Source organism: Budorcas taxicolor, chromosome 18, assembly GCF_023091745.1.
Source record: "Budorcas taxicolor isolate Tak-1 chromosome 18, Takin1.1, whole genome shotgun sequence".
Classification (NCBI taxonomy): Eukaryota; Metazoa; Chordata; class Mammalia; order Artiodactyla; family Bovidae; genus Budorcas; species Budorcas taxicolor.
The window spans coordinates 23,603,475-23,629,640 of NC_068927.1; the positions used below are offsets into that span (position 1 = coordinate 23,603,475).

The 26,166-nt window shown below is 38.8% G+C and overlaps 1 protein-coding gene across 1 annotated transcript in view; it reads right to left on the reverse strand.

The window, feature by feature from the left end:
- Positions 1-5,168: 5,168 nt before the first annotated feature.
- Positions 5,169-26,166, reverse strand: part of RPGRIP1L (RPGRIP1 like) — a 97,894-nt gene continuing 76,896 nt past the window's right edge. Inside the window, exons 23-26 of the mRNA XM_052656275.1 lie at positions 21,549-21,735; positions 12,807-12,891; positions 7,714-7,847; positions 5,169-5,281 (exon numbers count right to left, since the gene is read on the reverse strand). Coding sequence (XP_052512235.1) covers positions 5,169-5,281; positions 7,714-7,847; positions 12,807-12,891; positions 21,549-21,735 — 519 coding nt within the window. The remainder of the gene's footprint in view (positions 5,282-7,713; positions 7,848-12,806; positions 12,892-21,548; positions 21,736-26,166) is intronic.

Sequence of the window (26,166 nt, forward strand, 5' to 3'; positions counted from 1 at the left end):
GTCTCCCCAGTCTTTAGGCTGTATTGTAGTCTCTAAGTTTTCTTGCATAATTTCTCTTACTTTTTCTGTTGTTAATGATGATGTGTAAACTATGACAAAACACATTTATAGAATACATAGCTTGATTTTTAATGACACATTTCCTTAAAATTTCTTAAAAACACCTTATGCTTCAGCTTCTTATCAGTGATAAGAGCTTTCTGAGTTTCAGCTTCTGTTACTTCACTGTAAAAAGGTACAAGAAGCAAAGACATAAAAATTAGCTTGCTGTTTCCTTAGTTTCATAATGGCTGACTGACAGTGTCCCTGTTATGTTAAATTAAGACAAGAACTTAATACAGTGAAACGTTTTGGGAAGGCCATTTTAACTGTCATAGATGCTGGTATCTAAAGAAGTGCTTAGAGTGGGAATGTAAATTGGAAGAGCCACTGTGGAGAAGAGTAGGGAGGTTCCTTAAAAACTAAAAACAGAACTACCATATGACCCAGCAATCTCACTCCTGGGCATATACCCAGAGAAAAACTGTAAAAGACACATGTGCCCCAGAGTTCACTGCAGCACTGTTTACAACAGCCAGGACACGGAAGCAGCCTAAATGTCCATCAACAGCGGAATGGATAAAGATGTGGTCCATATATACAGTGGAGCATTACTCAGCCATAAAAGGCATGAAATTGGGTCGTTTGTAGAGAGGTGGATAGAACTAGAGACTGTCATACACAGTGAAGTAAGTCAAAAACAAATACTGTATATTACTGCATATATGTGGAATCTTGAAAAATGGTATAGACAATCTTATTTGCAAAACAGAGACACAGATGTAGAGAAGAACAAACATGGACACCAAGGGGGGAAAGGGGAAGTGGGATTAATTGGGAGATTGGGATTGTCATATATACACTACTGATACTGTGTCTAAAATAGGTAAGTAATGAAAACTGACTATATAGCTCAGGGAACCCTGCGTGGTACTCTGTGGTGACCTAAATGGGAAGGAAATCCAAAAGAGGGGATACATGTATACGTATAGCTGACTCACCTTGCTGTACAGTAGAAACTACAGGACACTGTAAAACAACTATACTACGATAAAAATTAATTAAAGATGTGGTTCAAGCACAAGAAAAGAGGAAGGAAATACATGCGCTTTGACTAATAGCTAAAAACGAGCAGGAGGATAGACAGGTGGGAGGAAACGTCATAGCGGAATATAGGTGTGAAGAGAACAGAGGACAGAAATATAAAGATCAACACGTACATCTGATTTAAAAAGAAAACTGATGACATTCAATGGGAGAGAGCTGATTCTGTTACGGGGATGAGAAAGGCGCATCTCAATAAACAGTGAGGAAGGGCAAAAAGCAAGGAGAAGCCCAAAGGCATCTACCAAAGAAAAGAGCTCACGTTTGGAGTCTGAGGGAACCAGGTTTTACTTCAGAAAAACTGAAGGGAGAAACATGGTTTAAATATATGAGTCAACGTTATACGGAAAACGAAAAGGGCAAGAACAAAAGGTGTGCCGGCACCAGGAACATGGGCCCGTCTTCCCAGGAGGTCAGACCGTCGGGTGCAGTCCACTGGTGGTGCTTTGAAATGGAAGTGAAGAGTCTACCTTGTAAGATAAAAGACACTGGGATGAGGAGATGTTTTCTCATTCTGAATTTTCAGATTTTGAAACACTTGTTTCTGTAGCTTTGATTTTTTTTTAGCTTTCTGGTTGACCCGCAGGTTGTTTTCGTTCTGAACAAAGAGGAAGGAAAGCTGCCTTTGCTCCCATTCATGGATCTAATTAGGCATGTTGCCCAATCTGTAATAAATCATGGGTTTAGTTTTTCTTTGCTAAGGTGGTCAGAGGCCTTCAGGCACGAGTGACTTATTAAAATGTACTCTCATAGTTGGGGATGAATGATCACCCTGGCATTGTCAATCACTCAATAGTTTTATATCCCCGAAGCTCTCCCTTGGTTGTTTTGTACTACCCAAAGATGACATTTTATTCTCGTATTTGTTCTTAGACATGATTCACATTTTGCGATATCTAGAGCATAAGGAAATCATTCTAAATTCAGCAATCGTGCCAGTTTGACTAAAAAAACTTATTTTCCATATCCACAGAAATGTTAATCAGATTCTTGTTAGAACATGTGTAAGAAGTGGTTTTCATTGTCATAGCTCCTGATGTCAGATTACTAAAATAATTTATGTTTTGTTGTGGGAACATGGGTGCACGCAGAGCCTTCCCGATCACACGACCACTCTCGGCCCACACTTCTTCATAATACACAGAAATTATTTGCATTTTGTGGTAATGAGTGAATGGCAGCAACAGCAGAATTTCAACGTGGCTGTTCTTTATTTGATTAAATATATTCTCTATTTATTCTTAAAAAAACTAATTTAAGTTAAACGGCAATAAACCATGATAATTTAGAAAACATGTTGAAACTGAGAGTGAAGAGAAATGTTCTCTACGTAAACCACACTGTAAACCATAAAACTTATTTTTGTCAACTGCTTCTCATGACAGTGGCTAGGAATTTGACATTTCTACTACAGTAGGCAAAAAACATGTAAAATACACTCTCCCGCATACCACATCACATCTCTATTTATATTTCCAAACTAAAAGCATTTCAGCCCCCAAATTGCTGAGTGTACTGTGTCCGTTTACACCAAGAGCTGTAAGTTCACACAGGCCTTACCTTAAACGGGTGCATTTGTGTGGCCAGGCCCCTCTGCCCTCAAGCCATACTTAATGGATCAGGCTTGGCTCACCAAGAGAAAAACACTGCTCTTGATCCTAAAAGGTGGGGAACTGTTCAATGAACTCTGGTCAACACAAGACAAAACAAAAAGCTATTCTAGAAACCCGTCTAAAGCACCCAGGATCACTTATCCACTTCAGGGTGTGCCAGCAGTTATTCAGCTACTTATGAAAATGAGTTTTGTGAAAATTCATGTAGTTTGAGGCTGAGTATTTTATAACTAGAAAAGGAATCTTAAGTTATCTGTTATGGTACACACGAAAGTGACAGAAATGTGGCTAGTGCTCTGATGTCAGCTGAGATATATATTCTATACAGTTGACTAGATCTCAGCAGATTTATAATAAAAACTTCCCCTTTCCACTTCGAGATCATAAGAAGTCAGCACAATCCGGTCTTCTCCCTACAGAAAGGGCATTTAGTTTGGGATGTAACGTTTTAAAACAATAATACAAACCTCCTGGGAGAATACCACAATAAATGTCTCAAAAACCACTCGGTTAATCCCAGGGTATAATCCGGCTGTTTTAAATTACTGCAGGGAATATTACGGGCCTTAATGACACTGTAACTGCTTAAAGCCAAAGAAAGCTAGAAAGAGAGGCCAAAAAGATGAGCTCAGAGCCAGCTGAAGTGACAACAAACATGTGGCTGTTTACTAGGTTTGGAGAGGTTTAGTCTGCAGATGTTTGTGGTCTCTGGAAGGCTTCAGAGGAATGAGTTGTTATGAAGATTTGCCGAGTTTGATGAGAGCAAGATTCTTCTTGGAGATGGCAGGCCCCAGACAGGGAGGCCCAATGGTAGAGACAGAATTTATAGATTTCTGTGGTCAGATCATACTCTACTGGTTCCACAATGTACATCAACAAATTAATATTGTACGGATGTCATTTCAAAGCCTCTTAAAGACGAGAGTCATTATTGAAGCCATTAGAGCACAGATGGTTCAAACTATATGCAGATATTCATACTTGCATTTTTGCATTATAGCTGCTTTTTTTTTCTGTTGAACTGTAATGAATTGTCTCATAATCTATTCCATCTTCTTGCCATTAGCAGGCTTTGAATGTTCACAAATAGGAGCAAAGAACTCATTTTCCAGAGCTTTAATCACACAAAGAGGGAATGCCTAATTCTCTAAATGAAATGGTCTGTGATCACTGAAGCAGAGATTTAATATATCACGGCAAATTAGGTAGATTTTAATAAATTACTTATCTCTCTGAATACTTTACATATGCTTAAGAAGGAACATAGCCTGTTTGCAAACAGTGAAAACCCACAGCCTATAAAAATCCTTTGAAGAAAATGACAAATAAAAAAGTAAATTAAAAAATGAAATGCATTATATCCTAGACCTCTAGAGACAATTCCTTTGCAGCATTGATTCACAGCTCCATTAAAAATATCAATTAAATCCTTCAGTGAGATTGAGTAAAAGCTAGAAAATTAACTTTCTGAGCTGCTTTTCAAGGATCTGGTTATCCAGATACACTTGAGCATTGTACAAGCTTGATGTAAATTTTTAAAAAATGATAAAAAGATACTCGTTTCAGGTCTAAGCATATCAAAATCTGAGTCATATTTTTAGTATTTTCTTTCTCTGCCATAAGCTAAGTTTTCAAAGTGTAAATTCCATGTATAAATATTTCTTCTTTATATACACACATCCCTGGATCCATAGACCATTACAAATATTTGAAAACAATACAAATATTAATAAGAAAAACTATACTTTTTAGGAAAGAAAAACAAAACTTGGAGTGATTTAATAAGTTGGTGCCAAGTCTCATTCTTTATATTTAATTGATAGAAATGGCATGCATCAAAGAAAATGCATACTGAGCTTTAATGTGCATAAAATGGATATTAGCATTTTAAAGAGGAAGATTAACACATTAATCCAAGTAATTTTCATATACTGCTTCTAATAAAATCTTCACAGTATAAAACTCTTAATGAGGCTAATCATAGGCATTCCATTTAGTGGGACAATTAGGGGTAACATAAAAGTATTTCTTTTTTCAGAGGTTTTCTAAGATTTATGCTTTTTTGCTTATTAAAAATAAAAATGGGAATTGCGTTTCAGTTCTTCATAAGGAAATGTTGAAAATGCAAATAGACTTTCTCATGTTATCATGTAGGTATTAATTATTGAGAAGGTGTTGCCCACTGTGGAGAACTTAAGTTCTCAAGGGGTGGCAGTCATGGGAAGAAGGGAATAGAAAAATAAACAAATGAAAAAGTATACAAAACATGAACACTTCAAACCCCAGTCCTCCCCGCCCCAGCTTCCCATGAATTATAGATTATATACACCAGAGTAATTACGGAAACCTCATCTAAGCACTTTCATGTGAGCATTTACTCAGGAGTAGGAGACGCCTCTGGAACAGTTTCTTTCAAGCCTCCAAGTCATCTCTGAATTGCTCGTAGACAGACCGTAGGGCATGGAGGGCTTCGACTGTTACCCTGAGCTTGCCGATACTTCCACTACTTGCTCTGGCATCCAAAACTAGGGAGAAAATAGCAGAAAAGTGTTAATATCATTCAACAGATTTTTCTTGAGATAAGCCTAACTGAAATAGTAGTTGAAGAGATGAAAACAGCTCTATAAAAGTCCAAAATTCACTGGTATCAGAAATCTAAGAATTAAAGTTTGTCATGTGTGTATGAATGTGTATACCCATTTGAGAGGTATGGCATGTAGGCATGTATGGATACACATTGCTTGTAGAGTTAAAACTAATTATCTGATCCTGACCTTTACCTAGTGGAAAGGCTATAGGATAATGATTCCCACATAGAATCAGAATTTCTTAGGAAGAAACAAAAAGTCTAAAAGGGATCAAGATATGACAGTGAAGAATTTGTTCTAACATACAGTGCTAACAAATCACAGAATGGCAACCCACTCTAAAGAAATTATGTGATCATAATTTGGAATGCTTATTTATCTTTCTAAGGAAAACATTCCATTTAAAATAATTATATGTGGGACTTGCCTAGCAGTCCAATGGCTAAGACTTTGTGTTCCAATTCAGGGGGCCCATGGTCGACCCCTGGCTGGGGAACTAGATCTCACATGCCACTAAGAGTTTGCATGCCGCCACTAAAGATCCCATATGCTACAACTAAGACGCAGCACAGCCAAATAAATATTAAAAAACAATATGTGAAATGAGAAGTTAAAATGGCAGACCCAGAATCTTAAGGTCTATGGACTCGTTTTGAGTATCTATGAACAGATGTTGCAGGAAAGGAGATGTAAAATTTTTGAGTGTCAGTGGGCTTCTCTGGGAAGGAGGCACAGCTTGGAGTAGTGTGCCAAAGGGAGATTGTTTGATCATTCTCTGAGTTCAGGGGTGGCAGCGAAATGGGCTGCTGATTCAGACTGCACCCTCTGTGAACAGTGATACCTACTAGTGATTCAAGGCCAGAATTTTGGACCTGGTAAGTCTGAGAGCACTTAGGAGTCTATATAGTTTCTTTTGTTTTTGTATGTGTGGTTTTCTTAACTTTTAATGTGTGTGTGCCTAATTCCAAGAAAATTTGTAAGGAAATGTTCATATAAAACTTAATATACAAAGACTTAGGTAGAGAAATGAGCAGGAAGGGAGACTGCTGGGGCACAAGTGGTCCCCAGCACACAGAGGAGTCGTCACCTCTTCTTTGGGATGTTTCATGTCTATGTCTGCCAAAGCAATAAAAACCTGACTTGACTAGTGTTTTAGTTTTCTGACTCTTTTCCAGAACAAGGCCACAATGGCTGTCGACATCAGGTTAATATGGTCATTTGTGGTCTTGCAGAAGGAGAAGATGGTGTGTGACACAGAACTGACTGGAGAAGAGATTAAGAATACAAAGCAGAGATAATTTTGATCCTTTTTGTCTCTTGGTTCTGGCTGTCTTTATAGGATTTAGGTTACTATTTTAATCCTCTCATCTTTTTCTTCTATGCTTGCCAAAGTTGTGACATGTATATGATATGTATGTGATGCGTACCATTTATAAAATTTCCCAGAAGATGTTTCTAATTTGGTTACTCGGTCTAACTTGGTTAATTATTTGGCTTGATTCTGAATTTGGAGCACTGACACATATCCAGGGCAAGGTTGATGGCTGAATTATGGTATAAGCAGAGTGCCTGGCACTTAAGAGGTGCTCAGTTAAGTGTTCACTTAATGCATGAATCTATGAGTTAACAAACCATTTACATTCTTCCAGCTGTGGATGGCTCTGCTGACTTAAGAAGTGAGACTAGGACTCAGCCTCATTGCTCCATTTATTGTATAGCTCAGGCCATCCCTGATTATTATTATTAAAAGTCTTGATTTTGTAAAGTACAATTCCTTCAGCAGATTCTAAATGTGTTATATAAGGATAAAGAGTAGAAATTAGGCATTGGTGGGACTCATACCTGATGAGGTGAAAGTTGAGGAGTGGACTTTTTGTAAAGAATCCCTAACTCCACCCTGAATCCTGATGAGAAGCAAGTGACCAAAATGACTCAGAGTTATTAGCTGTGACTATCACCGGATTGTAACACTGAATTAAAGAGGAGCCTTGCAAAAGACACTATAACGATCACTCAGAATAGTATGCCTTAGCTGAAATGAGGCTTGACAGCATGAGGCTTCTATAAACAACATTAAAAACAATCCAATGGCCAAATTATTGTCACACTCCCCGACCCCTCCATGCTAACAAAATGAGTAATTCCTTGTGAAACACAATTATTTTAAAATTCTTGTTGACTCAAAGGAAGGCAGAGAAGGAGGGGGATGCAGGGAGAGATTCCAGCTTCAACAGAAAGTTAGCTTGAGTTGCAAAGGCTTCAGCTAGTGTGTGACTCAACATCTTTGCAGCCAGCAAAAAGGTTTTAATAAAGGCTTTGGATTTCAGCAATTGCTGGTGGTACAGGTTGAGCAATACTTCCACCCATACCATCGATATTTTGCTCGATGATGTCTCTCCCTTCCCGAAACACGTCAGCGAGGTCAACGCTGGCGATGCCAATGTCCTCACACTCCAGGTCCTGCTCGTCCTCAGGAGGGTCACTGACCACAGTGAAGCGAACGCTGAGGAGGGAAAGAGCAGAGAGCATCACCAGAAAGTGAGAAGGAGACCACCACAAGCGAAACAAGACTCCTGAATGGGTGTTTTTTAAAATTCACAAACTGTGACATTTCAAAGTTTTCTATCATTCCAATAAAAAGAAAATTATGTTAGATAAATTATTCTATGAATGATTAGAATGATTAGCATACACCCAGACTTCACATGAACACTAATTCACTTTTCTCAGCACTGATTACCATTTATCTCTAGAATCTGAGAAAATTACTAGGCGAAGAGAAGAACCAGATGTTCACTCTATTACACAATTATCTGATCATATTTTGACATGTCTACTGTTGAGGCTAAAAGGATCAAGGGAGTAAAGACCATGGAGGTTAGGGCAGTGTTTTCAACAGAAAAGTAAAATTTTCTATAGAAACGCACAACTTTATAGAGTTTCTACTAAGCAGCTTAACCAACTGTGTTCTATATATTCCGACTTATGTTAGATAAATTCTGTAGTTCTGCCCAACAGCTATATGAAATGTTTATATTACTTCAGCAATCTTTTAACTTATAATCATAGCATCCAAGTTTTATTTTACTTTTAGACATGTAATTGTAGGGTTCTGATGGAACTGATTTGAATTAGTGGCTTGTGTTGAGGCCAAACACGGATTGACCAAATGACAGGAATTTACAGTTAAGTAGTCTTTTGATATGTCTTGGCAGCATAGCTTAAACCATGAATCCTTGTAAACTACCATATTAACCATTTTCAAAATGTATCCATCCCAAACCAGACTCAAACAAGAAATTTATTTCTTAGATAACATTCTTCAGTAAAAATCTCAGTCTCTGAGACACTGTGCCTTGAAAAATATGCACAGTTAAAATCCTTTCCAAATACTTACAGGTAAACATGACAATATTTTAAAATAATTTGCTAAAAATACTCAACATTTCATTTCTTTACTAAGTCCCTGCTTTTTGGCTAGCAATACATTTTGTTCAGGAAATAGAAATCCCTTAAGTTGAAACCAAAGGTAATACCTATTTACACAATAACTGTATAATTGTGAAGACTACAGAATGGTCTGCAAAGTGGGTAAGATGGCTATTTATATGATGCATAAAATAGAGAAATTAAGTGGTGGTTAACAACAAAGCCCTACTGTATAGCACAGGAAACTCTGCTCAATGTTATGTGGCAGCCTGGATGGGAGGGGAGTGTGGGGGAGAATGGAAACATGTATACGTATGGCTGAGTCCCTTCCCTGTTCACCTGGAACTATCACAAATTTGTTAACCAGCTATACTCCAATACAAAATAGAAAGTTAAAAAGATTAAGTGGTTAAGGGCATCTATTTTGGGCTCAAATTTCTGCCTTACTATTTATTAGCTGTGTGACTTTGTACAAATTACTTAACCTCTCTGATCTCAGTTCCCCTATCTGTAGGACAGTAATAATTCATTCGGCTTTTGTTAAGATCAAATTAGATGATACATTAAACAGTACCTGGAACGCAGTAAGCACTGAATAAGTATTTGCTCTTTTATCATTATTATTTTTAATCTAGGTAGAGTTCCTTAAGCCTCTCCATTTCTAAGGGGAGAGAAAAAGAAGGCATGGGAAAAGCTTGTTTCAATAGAAAACAGAGACACCCAAATTACCCAATGGCTATATCACTCAAACAAGAAGAATAATGATGAAAGATATCATCCTAAAATGAGTGTGCTTAGAAAAGCAGGAATTAGAAGTGATATTTGATGCACATTTTATACCCACAAGACTTACAGAAAAGATAGAGGCTACAAGATTATAATAATAATGTTAAGTGTTATCCCTAAATAATGTCTCATCTAAGAATAGTATCTATCACTTTACAAATGTAGACTACAACCTCCACTGAATATATGAGAATTCTGAGACAAAAAGGAAAAAAAAACCCAACCCTTCTAAACGCCAACAAAAGAGCTAAACGTTAAAACAAGCAGTATTTCTGGTTTAAACTCTATTGAGAGCAAAATGAGACATCAAATACAAAAATAAGAAATTAATGTTAGGCTGAAAAGGGAAGAAGGTGCACTAAGACGGTTTAAAAACTATTTAGTTCAGCCTTGGTTTAGGCTAAACTGTATATACACATACATGGACTCATACGGACACATCTTATCTTACCTTGAACCCTGTCAGACAAGAGAGGTGGAACCCTGCTTTACATGCTGAAGAGGCTTCACTAACCAGCTTAAATGTCATCTCCTTGGATTTGCCTTCATGTTATTATTATTTTCCTCACTCCTACTTTTTTTTGGCTGGGCTACATGGATCTCGGGATCTTAGGCCAGGGATCGAGCCCAGGCCTGGCAGTGGAAGCTTGGAGCCCTAACCACTGGACTGCCAGGGGATTCCCTCCACGTTATTTTCTATTTTAGCAGCTTGTTTAGCTTTCTCTTAGTATCTACTGTAATGTATAGTTGGTCGACTTGCTGGCGGTCTCCCTCAGCGAGATGTATATTCCATGAGTGCAGTGACTTCCTCTTATCCAGCATTTTAGTTCCTGATACTTAGGTAGGGATCATAAATGTTTGGTGAACTACTATGTGAACTGCAAAACCGAAGTCCCAGTTGAAGACTGGCTGGAGAAGGCCAGCTTTGGGCTGGGTGGGCCTCAAGATTGAGACCTCAGACGTTGCTGGCTGTCATTGAGGAAACCAGAAGACACTGAAACTCCTTAGATCATTTTCTAAAATGACACTTTTGATTCTTTCCACTTTCTGAAATACTTCCTTTTTATATGAAACAGGATAGAAGAGACTAAGGGTCACTTGTGAGTTTTATGCTGGATCTGCACAGTAGAACACTTGCAGGGAAGAAATGAAACCAAAAAGGAGCCTTAAGTCAGTATCAAAACTATGACTTCAAAGAAATAGTTTTCAGACTCCCATTTCAATGTGTTGCCTCACTTTTAATGTGACGCTTATCTACTTGTAAATACAGGATGGGGCAGCAAGCAAAGGTGCTATATGTAATTCACTATATTATACAACGCACATCATTTTATGTGTGTCAGGGAAGTTTGGTCAAACTTATGTAGCTGTGGCTGAATATGTTATCACCAGTTTACGAGAGGGATGCTGTCTGAGCAAATGCGTTCTCATAATCTAGGAGGTATGGGAAAAGCTTGTTTCAATAGAAAACAGAGACACTCAAAGTATTTATAAATACTCTGTGGCCTCAGAGTATTTATAAGAAGCAAGAACATTCACTGGAATCACAACTGTCTTTTGCCTGTGGACAGATGTAAATTCTTTTTTTTTCCTTAAGAAAATGACACTGCCTCCCGCGATGGCCCCGTCCCTCCCTTGGCAGTCAGAGGAGCTCGCGGCTGGTACTCCCAGCCCTCACTCAGCTGTCGTCAGCCCCGAGTCGGTCACTCTGCCCCCGCAGTGCCGTTTGCTGTGCGTTTCTAAAATGACACGAACATTTGTTCTTTGGGGGGCATTTAGAAATTTTAAGGGAAACAATGATGGGAGAGTGGGAGTCTTTATAGCTACTGTGGACTTAATTTTATTGTTTAAAGCTCAGTTCTGGACAGTGATAACCTAGCTTGTTGACCGCAGAGAAGCAGGCGGTACGGCCAGTGCTGTCTAGTCACTAGTGACCTGTGATGCCTGAGGGACTGGTGGTATGTGAGGGGGCCTTGCAAGATGCTGAAGTATACAAAGTGAGTAAAGCCTGAGTGATTATCCACCGTCCTGGGAAAAACACCAAGCCTCCAAGTAATTAACAGGGTTTTCCTACTCTTTCTTCAGAATCAAGATCCAAGGAAACAACACATGTATTTCAAGGACTTAAAGAAAAAGCCCCTGTCAGATCCTAAGAGCTAAGAACTTCAGTTTCCTTTCATGAAACAGAAGATTGGATGCTAGTTTGAAAGCTCTTTTGAAAAATCTAATGTGAACATTCACTTCATGACCTCCAGGAAAGAGATGAACTTGAGTCTCTTTCTCAGGCTGGGGGCTAAGCTCAGGTAAGGCAATGAGAGGCTGTGTCATTCATGGGCCATAAAGGCAAGGAGAAGAAGACAATGGGGAGATAAAGGGTCCCCCTCCAGGCTAAGGGGGACAAGCCAGAAAGGGGCACTGCTGAAGCCCCACTCAGCATTCACAGGCAGCACTGACATAACTCCTGAGACTGCATGGATGGGAGTTCACTCAAATGCACGAACTCACTAAGATCATGTTCTTTTTCTCCTTCTCAAAAGGGTTTAACTCCTATACTGACCCAAAATGCAAAGTGCCCTGTTCAAACTGGCCGGAAAAGACATTAAAAATAACATGAAATGATGAATTATTAAACCGTGATAGTGATGTAAAAATGTGTGAAAGGCTGAGGAGCTATTACAAATAATAATATTATTATATACTTATTACTGCTTATCATGACTGCAGTGACTACCTACCGTGCACTTAAAACTCTTGTGTGAGGAGCTATTCTATCCATCTAACATGTCTCATCTCATTTAATCCTTACAACCACCCTATATGGAATTATTGTTTCCATTTTACAGGTGCAGAAAGTGAGGCACACTATGGTGGTCTGAGGTCAGACAGCTAGTGACAGAACAAGAAATTATTCTCCGGACACTGGGTCCAGAGCACCCCCTCCTGGCAATCCTTGTTAGGAGCTTTGCAGTCACAGTGGCAGTGGGGTACTTTATATACTAACTACACTGTAAGGTCTTTTGGTTTGCAGAGCACTGTAGGACCTTTACAGCTACTCTGTATGATAGGCAGGGCTATGATATTTCTAGGAGGAGAGAGATGCAGAGATGTCACATACTCGTTCAAGGACACAAAGCGAATCAGGGAAGTTGTGTTCTGCTTCCTTATCTTGTGCTTTTTTTTTTTTTTTTTAACCATACCATGCTACCTTGTATAAACCATCAGGTAATTTAGAATGCTTAAAATATACCTTCTATTAGGCATCTCTTGTTTCAGTAGTATAGCTTTCAAGATGTCTCTCTTGGCCTGGTTGTTCTCTTTATCCACGTAGATCACTAAACCAAAAAAAAAAAAAAAAGAAAAATTCACAGGAGGCAGTCACTCAGGAAGATGCTACGTTAGTATCATTCTGTATTTGTATAAATCCCTGTTTTTAGAGATGCGTGCCACCTCGCTTGTACGCCTGGGAAAAGAAAGCAGCGCTGGAAACCAGAATCAAATCTGAACAGTCATGTGATCTAATGTCATGTCACTGGCAGGCCTATGTGCACACTGTCAGAGAAGATATGAGCAACATCTGAGAGTGCCACATCGCTGTCACTGCCTGTTAATGGCAGTGGCAGTCACGACAGTAAAAGCCAGCGGTCTTTATTGCTTTGTATTTGAGGGATTTACTGCATTTTCTTTCACCCAAGGAGCGAGTGATAATGATAATGTATGGCAGAGAGCTTGTCCTTCCTGACAGCCCCGGTAATTTAATCCTTCTTTCCTGCCACAACACGAAATAAAAGAGGCATCCTAGCGCGTTGGGTTGAGGAAATCCACAGGCTGACGTTTCTTCGTGGTTGGGTGGGGGGTACGGGATAGACTTCTGGAGGGAGGTGGGGAGAGGCTTTTTCGGGTGTGAAGTTTGTCTGTGGGTTTTAAAGGTACAGGCTGGCATGCAGGGATGTGGCTAGACTTTACTGAGCTGAAATATCAGACTAGATAACTCATCTGAGTCCCACCAGGAAGAAGACGGTGAACACGTAAAAGTAAATAAGTGTCTGCACTTTGGGAAAATGGCATCTTGGAGTGTGAACACTTCAATTTTCATCCTGCTTATTTTTTTCTCAGCTTGGCAGCCCTTCGGCCATACCTTAGCTGTGGAAGACATTTCTTTTTCAGATGCCATTATGGAGTTAAAGTCTCTCTGGTGACCAGATCTCAATTTAGAGATTATTCCTTTATCACACACAGGGTGAAAGATATCAAGACAATTCTAAAGCCAGGTTTCACCGGGAACAAACCTATTTTATACTGAGAATGTTTCCCTGGACAATTTGAGTTCAGTCTCAAATTATGACGCTATCAACTCATTTAATCCTTGGCTCAGCTGAGTAAAAACTGAGGACCAAAGATGGTACACGCCAGGCACTGAGTTAGGCACACATGCTGGGGGGTGCAAAGGTCTGGGTAGGGGTGGGCTGGTGGTTTAAGAGAAGGAAGAACCAAGGCCAAACTACAACTTTGAGCTTATTGTTCTTTGCATGATACTGTACTAGTGAATGTGGCCAATTATATGTTACTGTAATTTTTTACACAAATCGAAAAAGACAAAGGGTTCTTGTAAATTTTATAGTGTTACCTATCAATGCTAAAGTGCCATGCTTCTTAAAAAAGTCATGCTCTTTCACTATGGGAAGAGCAATGGGACCTCATTTTAGCCACCAGAACCCACTTGCCAATCCAAGAGAGTAAGAGATGTGGGTTTGATCCCTGGGTGAGGAAGATCCCCTGGAGAAGGGAATGGCAACCCACTCCAGTATTCTTGCCTGGAAAATTCCACGGACAGAGGAGCCTAGTGGGCAACAGTCCACGGGAATGCAAAGAGTTGGACACGACTGAAATGACTTAGCACGCACACCACACCACATTTTATGTCTTCTGATGAGTATTTAGGTTGTTCACCTCCTGGCTATTGTGAATAATGCTGTGCTGAACATGATGTACAAACTCTGTCAGAGTCCTTGCTTGTAATTCTTATAGGTGTGTTTCCAGAAGTAAAATTGCTGAATCTTTGGCAATTCTATGTTCAATGTTTTAAAAAAACATCTTTACCACTGAAGAATACTTTGGCTACCTGATGTGAAGAGCTGACTCTTTAGAAAAGGCCCTGATGCTGGGAAAGACTGAAGGCAGAGGACGAGGGGAAGGGGACGACAGAGGACGAGGTGGTTGGATGGCATCACCAACTCAATGGACATGAATTTGAGAAAGTTCCAGGAGATGGTGAAGGACACGGAAGCCTTACGTGCTGCAGTCCACGGTGCCGCAGAGTCGGGACACGACTGAGCGACGGCACTGAAACTGGTAAAAACTGGTATAGCTGGGACACGTTTCGCTTTTGCTTGACTAGCACACTGTATTTCCTAGTCTCTTAACAAAGATAAAAATAGTGATGGCCACCATTTGGTGAGTGACATTCATGTACTACGTACTACACTCAATATTTTGCTTATTGCAATCACATCTGTTAAGAACCAGGCTGACCCACAACTTAGACAATCAAGCAGACCTAGAGAAGCTAAGTAATTTACCCCAAGTAACCTAGCTAGGAAGTGGCGGAGCTAGAATTTGAATCCAGGAAGGTCTGCCTCATGGCCTGCCTTCTTAACCTCTCTGCTAAACCACTTTCTTCCACATGAGGCCAGAACTCTTCCTGTTGTTTAAGCTGCAACCATGCTGTTAGCACAGGCTGAAATATGAGCGAGTTCCATCACTGTGTAAAGAGAAGCCACCTCACTCTCCTTTCACGCTTTCTGAAAGGGATATTGCTTCGTTACATTTGGTACCTTAACCAATTCTCTTGACTGAACACTTCCAAAAATTCCTTTTCGACAAATAATAAATGCTGGAGAGGGTGTGGCGAGATGAGAACCCTCCTACACTCTTGGTGGGAATGTAGAATGGTGCAGCCACTATGGAGAACAGTATGAAGCTTCCTTAAGAAACTAAAAACAGAACTACCATATGAGCCAGCAATCCCACTCCTGGGTACATATCCAGAGAAAACTGTAATTCAAAAAGAAACATGCACCCAAATGTTCACTGCAGCACTATTTGCAATGGTCAAGACATGGGAGCCACCTAAATGTCCATCAACAGATGAATGAAGAAGATGTGTGGGAGGTGTGTGTATGTGTGTGCACACAGTATACATACCACATCTTCCAAATAAATATGTGTAGATACAATGGAATATTACTCAGCCACTGAAAAGAATGAAATAATGCTATCTGCAGCAACATGGATGGACCCAGAGATTATCATACTAAGTGAAGTAAGCCAAAGACAGACAAATATTACATGATATTGCTTATATGTAGAATCTAAAAAAAAGAAAAAAAGAAAGAGAGACAAATGAACTTATTTACAAAGCAGAGAAAGAAAACAAACTTACAGTTACTAAAGGGGAAAAGTGGGGGAGGGATAAATTAGGAGTTTTGGATCAATAGAGTCACACTACTCTACAAAAAACAGATAAACAATAGTGACCTACTCTATAGCATAGGGAACTCTACTCAATATTTTGTAATAACTTTTAAGAGGAAAAGAATCTGAAAAAGAAATATATACATATATATCTGTATGTTTGTATGTAACTGAATCACTATACACCTAAAACTAACATACAACACGGTACAACTATACTTGAAAATAAAAAATTTCCTTTTAGAAAAAACTCCAGCTACACATTGATGAGTTTGGTTCTCCAAAAGTGTACCAAGTGAGAAGTACAGCTCTCCTGCTTGTATAAATGAGGCCTTCGGGAACTTATCTATCCTAATGGCTCTTAGTCTTTAATGTGTATCAGAATCCCTGCAGGATGTGGTAAAATGCAGATGACTGGGCTCCCCTTCAACTTCTAACTCCGTAGGTATGGGGAAGGCCTGAGAATCTGCATGTCTAACATCCTCCTAGCTGCTGGTCAGGATACCATTGAGAACCAAGGTTTAGACCCTTGGTTGATTTTTGAAATCAGTTTTTTAAATTAGCTCCTTCCCTGATTTTTGAAAACGATCAGAAGCTAGTAAACATTTTTTTGTGTGTTAAACATGTGGGAGACACTTAGGTTACCTCTAATCAGCTTATGATCCCAAGAATATCCATTTGATATTCTGAATTAGGTGGGTTAAAAAAAATCTACATTTCAAAACTTAAAATATCCATTAAAAAGCAATCCTGGTGATTATGAAATGAATCTGAACTCTCCAAAAGTTAAGATAATTACCTTTCATTCTCATCAGAAGCTCCATGGGTTTAGGATTTGCTAGAATTTGACATAAACTTACTGAAAGGACGTGTCTCAAAAAATAAACAAACCAGTAGTCCAAATACTTGAGGTGATCTTGAATTCTCTACCATTAAAAACACAACCCACGTATATGTATAACTGATTCACTTTGCTGTACAACAGAAACTAACAAAGCATTGCAAAGAAACTCCAATAAAAAAACAAAAACAAATCAGAAACTACATCCCTCACTTCTGCAGGTTGGGGAAATCCCTATTTTCTTTAGCAATGTTATTTGGCAGAAGAAATGCAGATAGTTTAATTATATAAGGGGGCTTCCCAGGTGGCACTAGTGGTAAAGAACCCACCTGCCAATGCAGGAGACGTAAGAGATGCAGGTTCGACCCCTGGGTCTGGAAGATCCCCTCGAGGAGGGCGTAGCAACCCCCTCCAGTATTCTTGCCTGGAGAATCTCATGGACAGAGGCACCTGGCAGGCTAAGGGTTGATAACCTTGAATCTCAGATAACTTTTGTGTTAAAGTAGTATCTCCCCTCAGTCCTCATCTTTGCCAAGGTTTTCCTCCCATCAGTAACAAAGTCTAAAGTTCTGCATCCTTTGCATCTTCTGAATTAAACTTTAATTGTTCCAACAGATGGACTGGTCAGTGCTCAGAGACTTAAGGCCTAGATCTGTATAAGACTCATAAAAACGTTGGACGATTTCATTTATCTTTTTTCCTTCCCACTGTCAACTCTCTAGAAGATGTTATTCAGCCCAGACAACATTCTTTAGATCTACCATTAATCTTTTTTTTTTTAAACAAACTATTCTCTTGCTCTCTCAGCCTTCTCCAAGCAACATTTTCAAGCTCAATAAAATACAACTTTTGTTTTTGCTACTGATGTCTAGCAAGTTAATTCAACTTTGATTCTTTTTTTTCCCCCTAGTGTTAGTAGCCCTAAAAAAGATCTATTTTGTGTATGTGAAACTGGTACTAACACCTCTTAATAAAGACTGAATTAAGCTATGAATAATCCTGGGGATCACTAGTGTAAACCTCTCATTTTATGTACCTAATTCAGGCCTCAGTATACAGATCTCTTCTGAGTTGATTCAAGTCATACCACAGAGTAAAATCATCACAAGGTTCAGTTCACCTCTCAACTGGTATGGTGTTCCAATAGGAGACAGCATGCACTAGCTGGCCTTTAAATTTTCTGTCTCAGTTAAAAAGTCAGTTTGGAAATAAAACTACTTTCATTAACATTTAATAAGATTTGGAAGATGTAAGGACTGCAAGGAGATCCAACCAGTCCATTCTGAAGGAGATCAGCCATGGGATTTCTTTGGAGGGAATGATGCTAAAGCTGAAACTGCAGTACTTTGGCCACCTCATGTGAAGAGTTGACTCATTGGAAAAGACTTTGATGCTGGGAGGGATCGGGGGCAGGAGAAGAAGGGGACGACAGAGGATGAGATGGCTGGATGGCATCACTGACTCGATGGACGTGAATCTGAGTGAACTCCGGGAGTTGGTGATGGACAGGGAGGCCTGGCGTGCTGTGATTCATGGGGTCGCAAAGAGTCAGCCACGACTGAGTGACTGAACTGAACTGAAGGCTATATTATATTGACCTTTTATATCAAGTAATGTTAAATCATTACAATAATTAGATGAATGAGAGAAGTTATTTATGAAGCAAAGATTCAAGGAGATTCTCCTACAAGGAAGAAGATGCAAACATATTAATTTAAAAATAAGCACTTTCAATATGTCTTCCTTAAGTGAAAAATAAGCCTTCTACAAGGTTAATTATTTCTCAAATTTGCTGATGATCTAGGACTTCATTGTTTTAGATACAATAGATATAAAACAGCATTAATTTGCTTCTAAGCCCAAAGTACATTTCTCTCCCTTCCCACCATATAAATATCCTTAAAATTCTTTTCAATTAACCCTGAAAATTCTATATAGTCAAAACTCAATAGGCAGAAATAGAAGCTGCAGAAAAGTATAGTAAATACTTCTAAAGAATTCAATTCAAATAGATTATTGGTTTTCTTGTTGCTATCAGGTGATTATTAATAATTCATCAGAAATACTAAAATACCAGTTAGTAGTATATCTTGTAGTAAAAGGAAAATATAAAAAAAAACCAAAAAACCAAAACACCAAATCAATGCCAACTAACCAACCTGAAGTGAGTGAAAGTCGCTTAGTTGTGTCCGACTACTTGTCACCGCATGGGGTATACAGTCCATGGAATTCTCCAGGCCAGGATACTGGAGCGGGTAGCTGTTCCCGTCTCTAGGGGATCTTCCCAACCCAGGGATCCAACCCAGGTCTCCTGCTTTGCAGGTGGATTCTTTACCAGTTGAGCCAAAAGGGAAGCCCGAGAATATTGGAGTGTGTAGCCTACCCCTTCTCCAGCAGATCTTCCTGACCCAGGAATCGAACCAGGGTCTCTTGCATTGGAGATGGATTCTTTACCAATTGAGCTATCAGGGAAGCCCCAGCCTAGCAATTGACAAAAAGCCCAAACAGACCTAGGTCATCATGTGAGACTGAACAAAATCCAGGAAACTTGAGCATGTCAGGTTTCCCCAAAGAATAACGTGCATTGCTCCTTAAGCAAATGGAAACATCTGCTGTGCTGCATGGCCAAATTTCTCAATGCACAACCAACTTCTAAAAAACAACTTTGTTGTCAGTTCAACCAGTCTCCTGCTAACCTTTACAATGAATAATAATTAAAAAAAAACAACAGAAGAGCTTGTCTCTTTTCTTGGGAGTACCTTCATTAAAATTAGTTCAGTAACAGTTTTTTCATTACTAATAAATACTGTGATTATGGCTTACTTTTCTGATACTTTGCAGTTAAAAGATCTCTAGAAAGTGTGAGGAAGTCTTTGGAAATGTTCTGTTTGATCAGGTCAGTGATAGGAAGGAGAAATCAGATTCTTATCCTGACCACACCACTTATTCCTCAAGGGACTTCTCAACCTACTTCTTAATCATAGAATGATAGAATCTGAACTGGAAGCGTTCTTAGCACCTTATTCAATAGATAAAATGGGGAATCATGAAATTTAAATACCTTGCCCAAGTTCTCATAACTAGTAAGAACTGTAGATACAAGGTTGACTAGACCAGATCTCTGCATACTCATGATTACTATCTCAAGCAGTGAATATGTTTCTAAAAATGCCAGTTGCAAAACAAACCAACCAACCATGAGCATTCACAATCCTATTGGTACAATAGTATGATTGTACATATTGATCAAAATGAAATTTACAAAACTTGTGAGAAAAAAATATTGGTATTCAACTAGCATGAGATGGCCTGTTTTGCTCAAGATAATGCAACACTCCATCTTTCGGGTTTAACATAGGGCTTTTGAAGAACTTAATAAGCAGTTTTAATTTATGGTCATGGCAGCCTGATAAGATTTTTTACTCCCCTCTAATTATACACTGATACCTACTATCCTTAAAATCATTCTAAAGTTGGTTGATCTAAGAATTTACAGAGTGCCTATTGGGTCTGTACTGGCCTAGCAGATTTTCATGTGAACTAGCTGATAAATCAGAGAAGGCAATGGCACCCCACTCCAGTACTCTTGCCTGGCAAATCCCATGGACGGAGGAGCCTGGTAGGCTGCAGTCCACGGGGCTGCTGAGAGTTGGACACGACTGAGTGACTTCACTTTCACTTTTCACTTTCATGCATTGGAGAAGGAAATGACAACCCACTCCAGTGTTCTTGCCTGGAGAATCCCAGGGACGGTGGAGCCTGGTGGGCTGCCGTGTATGGGGTTGCACAGAGTCAGACACAACTGAAGCGACTTAGCAGCAGCAGCAGCAGCAGCAGCTGATAGATGATAAAGCCTTAAAACAGAAAACCTGCTGGCTGTTATAAAGGGATGTGTGGGCTAAAAATGAAAAGATACTGTAAAAACTTATATCACTCAATTAAAATGCTGAACATCTAGACACTAGGAGAGATATACATGTATATATACATGTATATTGTTAAAAAACATCTATGTGACAATACTGAGTGGTAAAAAATTGGACATTCAATTGTTAGAATCATAATTAAAAAAATAGTACTTTTATTCCCCTTGAAATACATTTTTTTAATTAAATTCAACTTTAGATGCAGGTGGCATTTTTCTACTGATACTGTGATAGCGCAGGAAGATCTAGAACATCTTTTTCCCACTGTTTTTGATGTAACTTTAGCATTACAGTTGTCCCTTAGTATCAAGGGGGGGGTGGTTCCAGGATCCCTGCAGCTATCAAAATCCAAGGATGCTGCCATTATATGAAATGGCATAGTATTTGCATATGACCTGTGCACATCCTGTATACTTTAAATCATCCCTGGATTACTTATGAAACTTCACGGTGTAAATAGTTGTGGATGCATGGTAAGTGTAAGTTTTGCTTCTTGGAATTGCTTGGAATTTTTTTCCTCAAGTGTTTTCCATTGTGTTTTAGTTGAATCTGAAGATGCAGAACCCACGGACACAAAGGGCCAACTGAACTTTAAAATTAATTTCTTAATCCTTATGCTACAGGTTTGACTTTCATTAATTATTCTGATTATCCTTCCATGATTTTATGTGAACATTAAACAACTGTCCTTTCTTGTGTTCCTTTGGCTTCCTTCACAGATGAAAGTCCGTATTATAAACACCATGCCTACCATTGCTGTAATTATAGTAGGCCCACTGGCCGCTCTTGGGTTTGGGAAGTGACACGGGTGTCTCTTCAGCAGGAAGACTGTAGAATCTGCATTCCACAAAGAGTCGCTGGATAGTGTCATCTGCAGTTACTCGGGAATCATTAAGGCTAAGGGCTATGATCTCAATCCGGATTTTTTCTGGTGGCTGCTTAAAGAGCAAAAACAAAACACAATAAAGAAACAACAACAACAAAAAATGAACAACAAAAAAAAATCCTTTACTCTTTTGTCACTGTCAATTTTAAATAAAACATGAAGGTACTGGCCTTCGTTCATTTCTTTTTTTGGAAGGTATTGTACCCTACAGTCTAGTTACACATGATAGATTATTCACGACAGAGAGAGAGAGAATGAGCTTCTAATGCCCCAGGGTTTGAAGTTAACAGTGTCATGGCAATAGTCTCCTGATTTACATTTGAGACTATAAATACCCCCTAGTAGTCCATCAGGAGTGAAGATTATGAGGTCTTCATCTCCAATTGCTTTCAGAATGACACACATCAGTTGGCCTTGTTTCAAACTATGTAGTGAAATACATGTTTATCACTGCTTTTATTTTATTCTATGGTACCTGAGAAAGTTTCGGTTATTCAAAGATCAAAGCCTGTTGAACACTTTATAGCTATTATGCTAACATAAATAACTGTATGAATCCATATTAAGTAGGGCTACAGCTCATTCTCTTGTGTATTCTTCCATAACATATTTCATTTCATGAGTAATAAGTTTTCAAACAAAAGACAATTTTTTATTGAATTTAACATAATTTTCTTATACTTTATTATCTCATTTTTACAGAATTAATGAAAAAATATATTTGTATAATTTTCATCTCAATCCTTATTTAATAGATTTTAGTGTAACAAACATTATATGTGAGTCATATGTTTCCTTGAACAATAATTTAAAACAAATGATAGACTATGACTTAAAAATTAGATCACACCAAGATAATCCCACAATTAAATGTTTACACTGAATTTAATTTTAAATGTTTACAATTAAAAATTTGTTCTTTATTCCCCCTTACTAAATCTCTTTATTAAATTCAGAGGTATGCTACTATAAATTATATAACTTAAAATAATACTAAAAATCCTGATATTAAGACCTGCTTATATAACTAACTTTTAGGAATTCACTGTCAAATGTAAATCAGTGTGTAAATTCACCATAGCAATTACTATTTTGATATTTCAAAGTATATAATATAATTAATCAAACTGAAAAGCCTAAGTACCCTATTGTAGAGAATATTCCCATAAAGAACAATTTCCATTGCTGGCAAACCCCCTCAATATTTGATGAAGTAATTTTACCCCCTTCTTTCAAAAGACATTTTCTTTTATTATGTATTCTAAGACACTTTAACTAAAAACCCAAATCTGAATATTTCAATAAGGTTATTTTATTATTCAGTAGATTCATGGAAATTTTACTAGGATGACAGAGAAAATTCCACACCATTCTGTCTCCACTAATACAGGTACAAGGCTGCAGCTGGCAATATTACTAGGATTAGCATAGTATGATGAAATATTTAAAGGAAAATTTTTTCTAAAACCTAATAAATCAAATGACTGCCAAATGTCATTAAAGTGATGGTCTTTGACTTGAATATGCTTTTCATATTCAAATTTGAAAAGAAAGAGATGAAAGCCTGGAAAGGTTACTCGGTTTCAACTAATAACCTCAAGCCCTCTCTGTTCACGTGCATAAAAAATGAAGTTGGCTCTATTGTCTAATCTCACTTCAGAAAAGCCCTTCTCTGCTAGCCAAAGACTAACATAGTAAAGAAAACATTTTAAATATTATTTTTCCTTAAAATGTATTGTGGTTGTCAAAACAGCATACACACAAACTATGTTATACTTCTGGTTCAACTGCAGCACAATGCATAATTAAGTCTTTTATATAACTTGCAATTTGACAAACTTAGAATTGTTATGACAATAACATAAAACATTCCTGTGCTGTGGTTAGACTGCTTCTGCACAAAAGAATTAAAAGAAAAGAGCTTATAACAAAGGCAAAAGAGGTGTATACATAGTTATTTTCACATTGTGAATGAGAGGAATTTAAAATCTGGTTATCACAGAATCCAATGAAGAGACAAATTAACTTTTAAATAGCAAGGGAATCAAATTTATTTAAGTGTTTTTTAAAAATTAATAATATATTAACTGTACAATCCCCGTACGAAAACTTGTATTACTACAAGAACGAACTTGGGCTGTCAAATAAGACTATATACAAAATATAGTCTACATACTAAATAAATGTAGATACTTGGATAACAAACAAACGGAATACCAAAACCATATAAACCAAGAGAAACCCACTATATTACCCCCTCCCTCAAAAAAGCTTCACAGTTCTTTTTATGATGTCTGTCTGCTTTCTGGCCCAGATCATTTTTTTCTTTTTTCATAGTTTCCCTCGCACCACCCCAGCCTCCTTAACTCTAGATTATGTCCTTTTTAATTCTCTAACTTAACAGAGTTATCAGTTATTATTTCTTTGTTCCTTTAAGGTGACACGAATCAACCTAAGTCCAAAAAGGGATAAGTTTCAAATAGTATGTATCTAGGGAAGCATGCCCTGAATAAACAATTTCCAAACATTATAAATTTTGGCTAATTGGCCTAGCCAGCTTCTTTTTCAATGCTGGAACAATTCTGGTTCTGCTCATGCCTCTGTGAATCAAAAGTTCAACTAGACGCTGGAGAAGGCAATGGCACCCCACTCCAGTACTCTTGCCTGGAAAATCCCATGGCCGGGGGAGCCTGGTAGGCTGCAGTCCATGGGGTCGCACAGAGTCGGACGCGACTGAGCGACTTCACTTTCACTTTTATGCATTGGAGAAGGAAATGGCAACCCACTCCAGTGTTCTTGCCTGGAGAATCCCAGGGGCTGTGGAGCCTGGTGGGCTGCTGTCTATGGGGTCGCACAGAGTCGGACACGACTGAAGTGACTTAGCAGCAGCAGCAGCAGATGATATGCAAAGATTCTGAAGATTAAGAAGCACATCAACTGTGTAGCAGACAACTCCAACTTAGTGTAAAAAACGAACTCACGATCTCTCCTCTCCACCATTGTCATTCATCCTGATAGTTGTTATCTCAGCTGATGACATCACTGTCCACCTGGTCACACACAACTAGGAGACCTTGGAGCCATTCTTGCAAATCTCCATTTTCACACCCACCATATCCTATAGATCATTCATTCATTCATTTCTATTCCTTTAACTTCCTAAATATTTCAGTGGTTCACTGAATTAAAGGAAAGCTGAAGATGTTTCAACACTGTGTCAGCTACTGGAAATACAAAGACAAAACAAGATGTGGTTTCTTTTCTCATTTTTATCTCTAGAGAAACTTCTTTTATGTTCTCACATGATCTGAGGAAGGAACTAATTCAACAGTTTCCAATAGTTAGAAAGTAGTTTCATAGAATAAGGAGAGTTTCCCAGGTGGCTCAGGGCTAAACAATCCACCTGCAAAAGCAGGAGATGCAGGTTTGATCCCTGGGTCAGGAAGATGCCCTGGAGAAAGAAACGGTAACCCACTTCAGTTTTCTTCCCTGGGAAATCCCATGGACAGAGAAGTCTGGTGGGCTAGAGTCCACGGGGTCACAAGGGAGTTGGACACGACTTCGGGACTAAACAACAAACAATAATCACTACAGAATAAGTGGGGAGAAATCAGAAGGAATCACAAAAGATAACTGGTTGGTAGAGTTGTTACCCTATACTCTGGCCATTTCCCCAGACCTGTGGTGTACTGTTTATATTGCTGAGCTTTTACATCTGAAATCTCTATCAGACAAAAATCCATTTATTTGAAGCCCTGGGCCACGCATGTACTCCTTTTATGAGGGCATTACTCCTGATTTCCAAGCAGACAGACGGGTGGTATGAGGCTGCTTTAGTTATAGAGGGACTATACTCTTGCTGTGGAGTGTCAGTTGTTCAGTCATGTCCAACTCTTTGAGACCCCCTGGTCTGTAGCCCACCAGGCTCCTCTGTCCATGGAATTCTTCAGGCAAGGATACCAGAGTAGGTTGCCATTTCCTTCTCCAGGGGAGCTTCCCAACCCAGGGATTGAACCCGGATCTCCTGCATTGCAAGCAGATTCTTTACCATCTGAGCCACTAGGGAAGCCAGATCTTGCTGACTGTATCAGTACACACTCAAAAAATAAGTGGCTCTATGCTCATGGCTGTGAGAAAGGTGAGGCCCTCCTCCCTCTAGTCTCTGGCCTGTAGCCTCAACTATTCTTCTGGTGGCAGGGAGCCTTCTCTAAAACAAATTGGGTATCACCTTTCTGCTTGGAAACTTATTACCCTATACTCTAGCCATTTCCCCAGACCTGTGGTGTACTGTTTCTATTGCTGAGCTTTTGCATCTGAAATCTCCTCTATCAGACAAAATTCCATTTATTTGAAGCCCTGGGCCACGCATGTACTCCTTTTATGAGGGCATTACTCCTGATTTCCAAGACTGACTTGGTTCCTCCTCTGGGCCCGTGCTGCACTTTTCACTCACACTGGATTTCATGGATTTGTTTACATATCT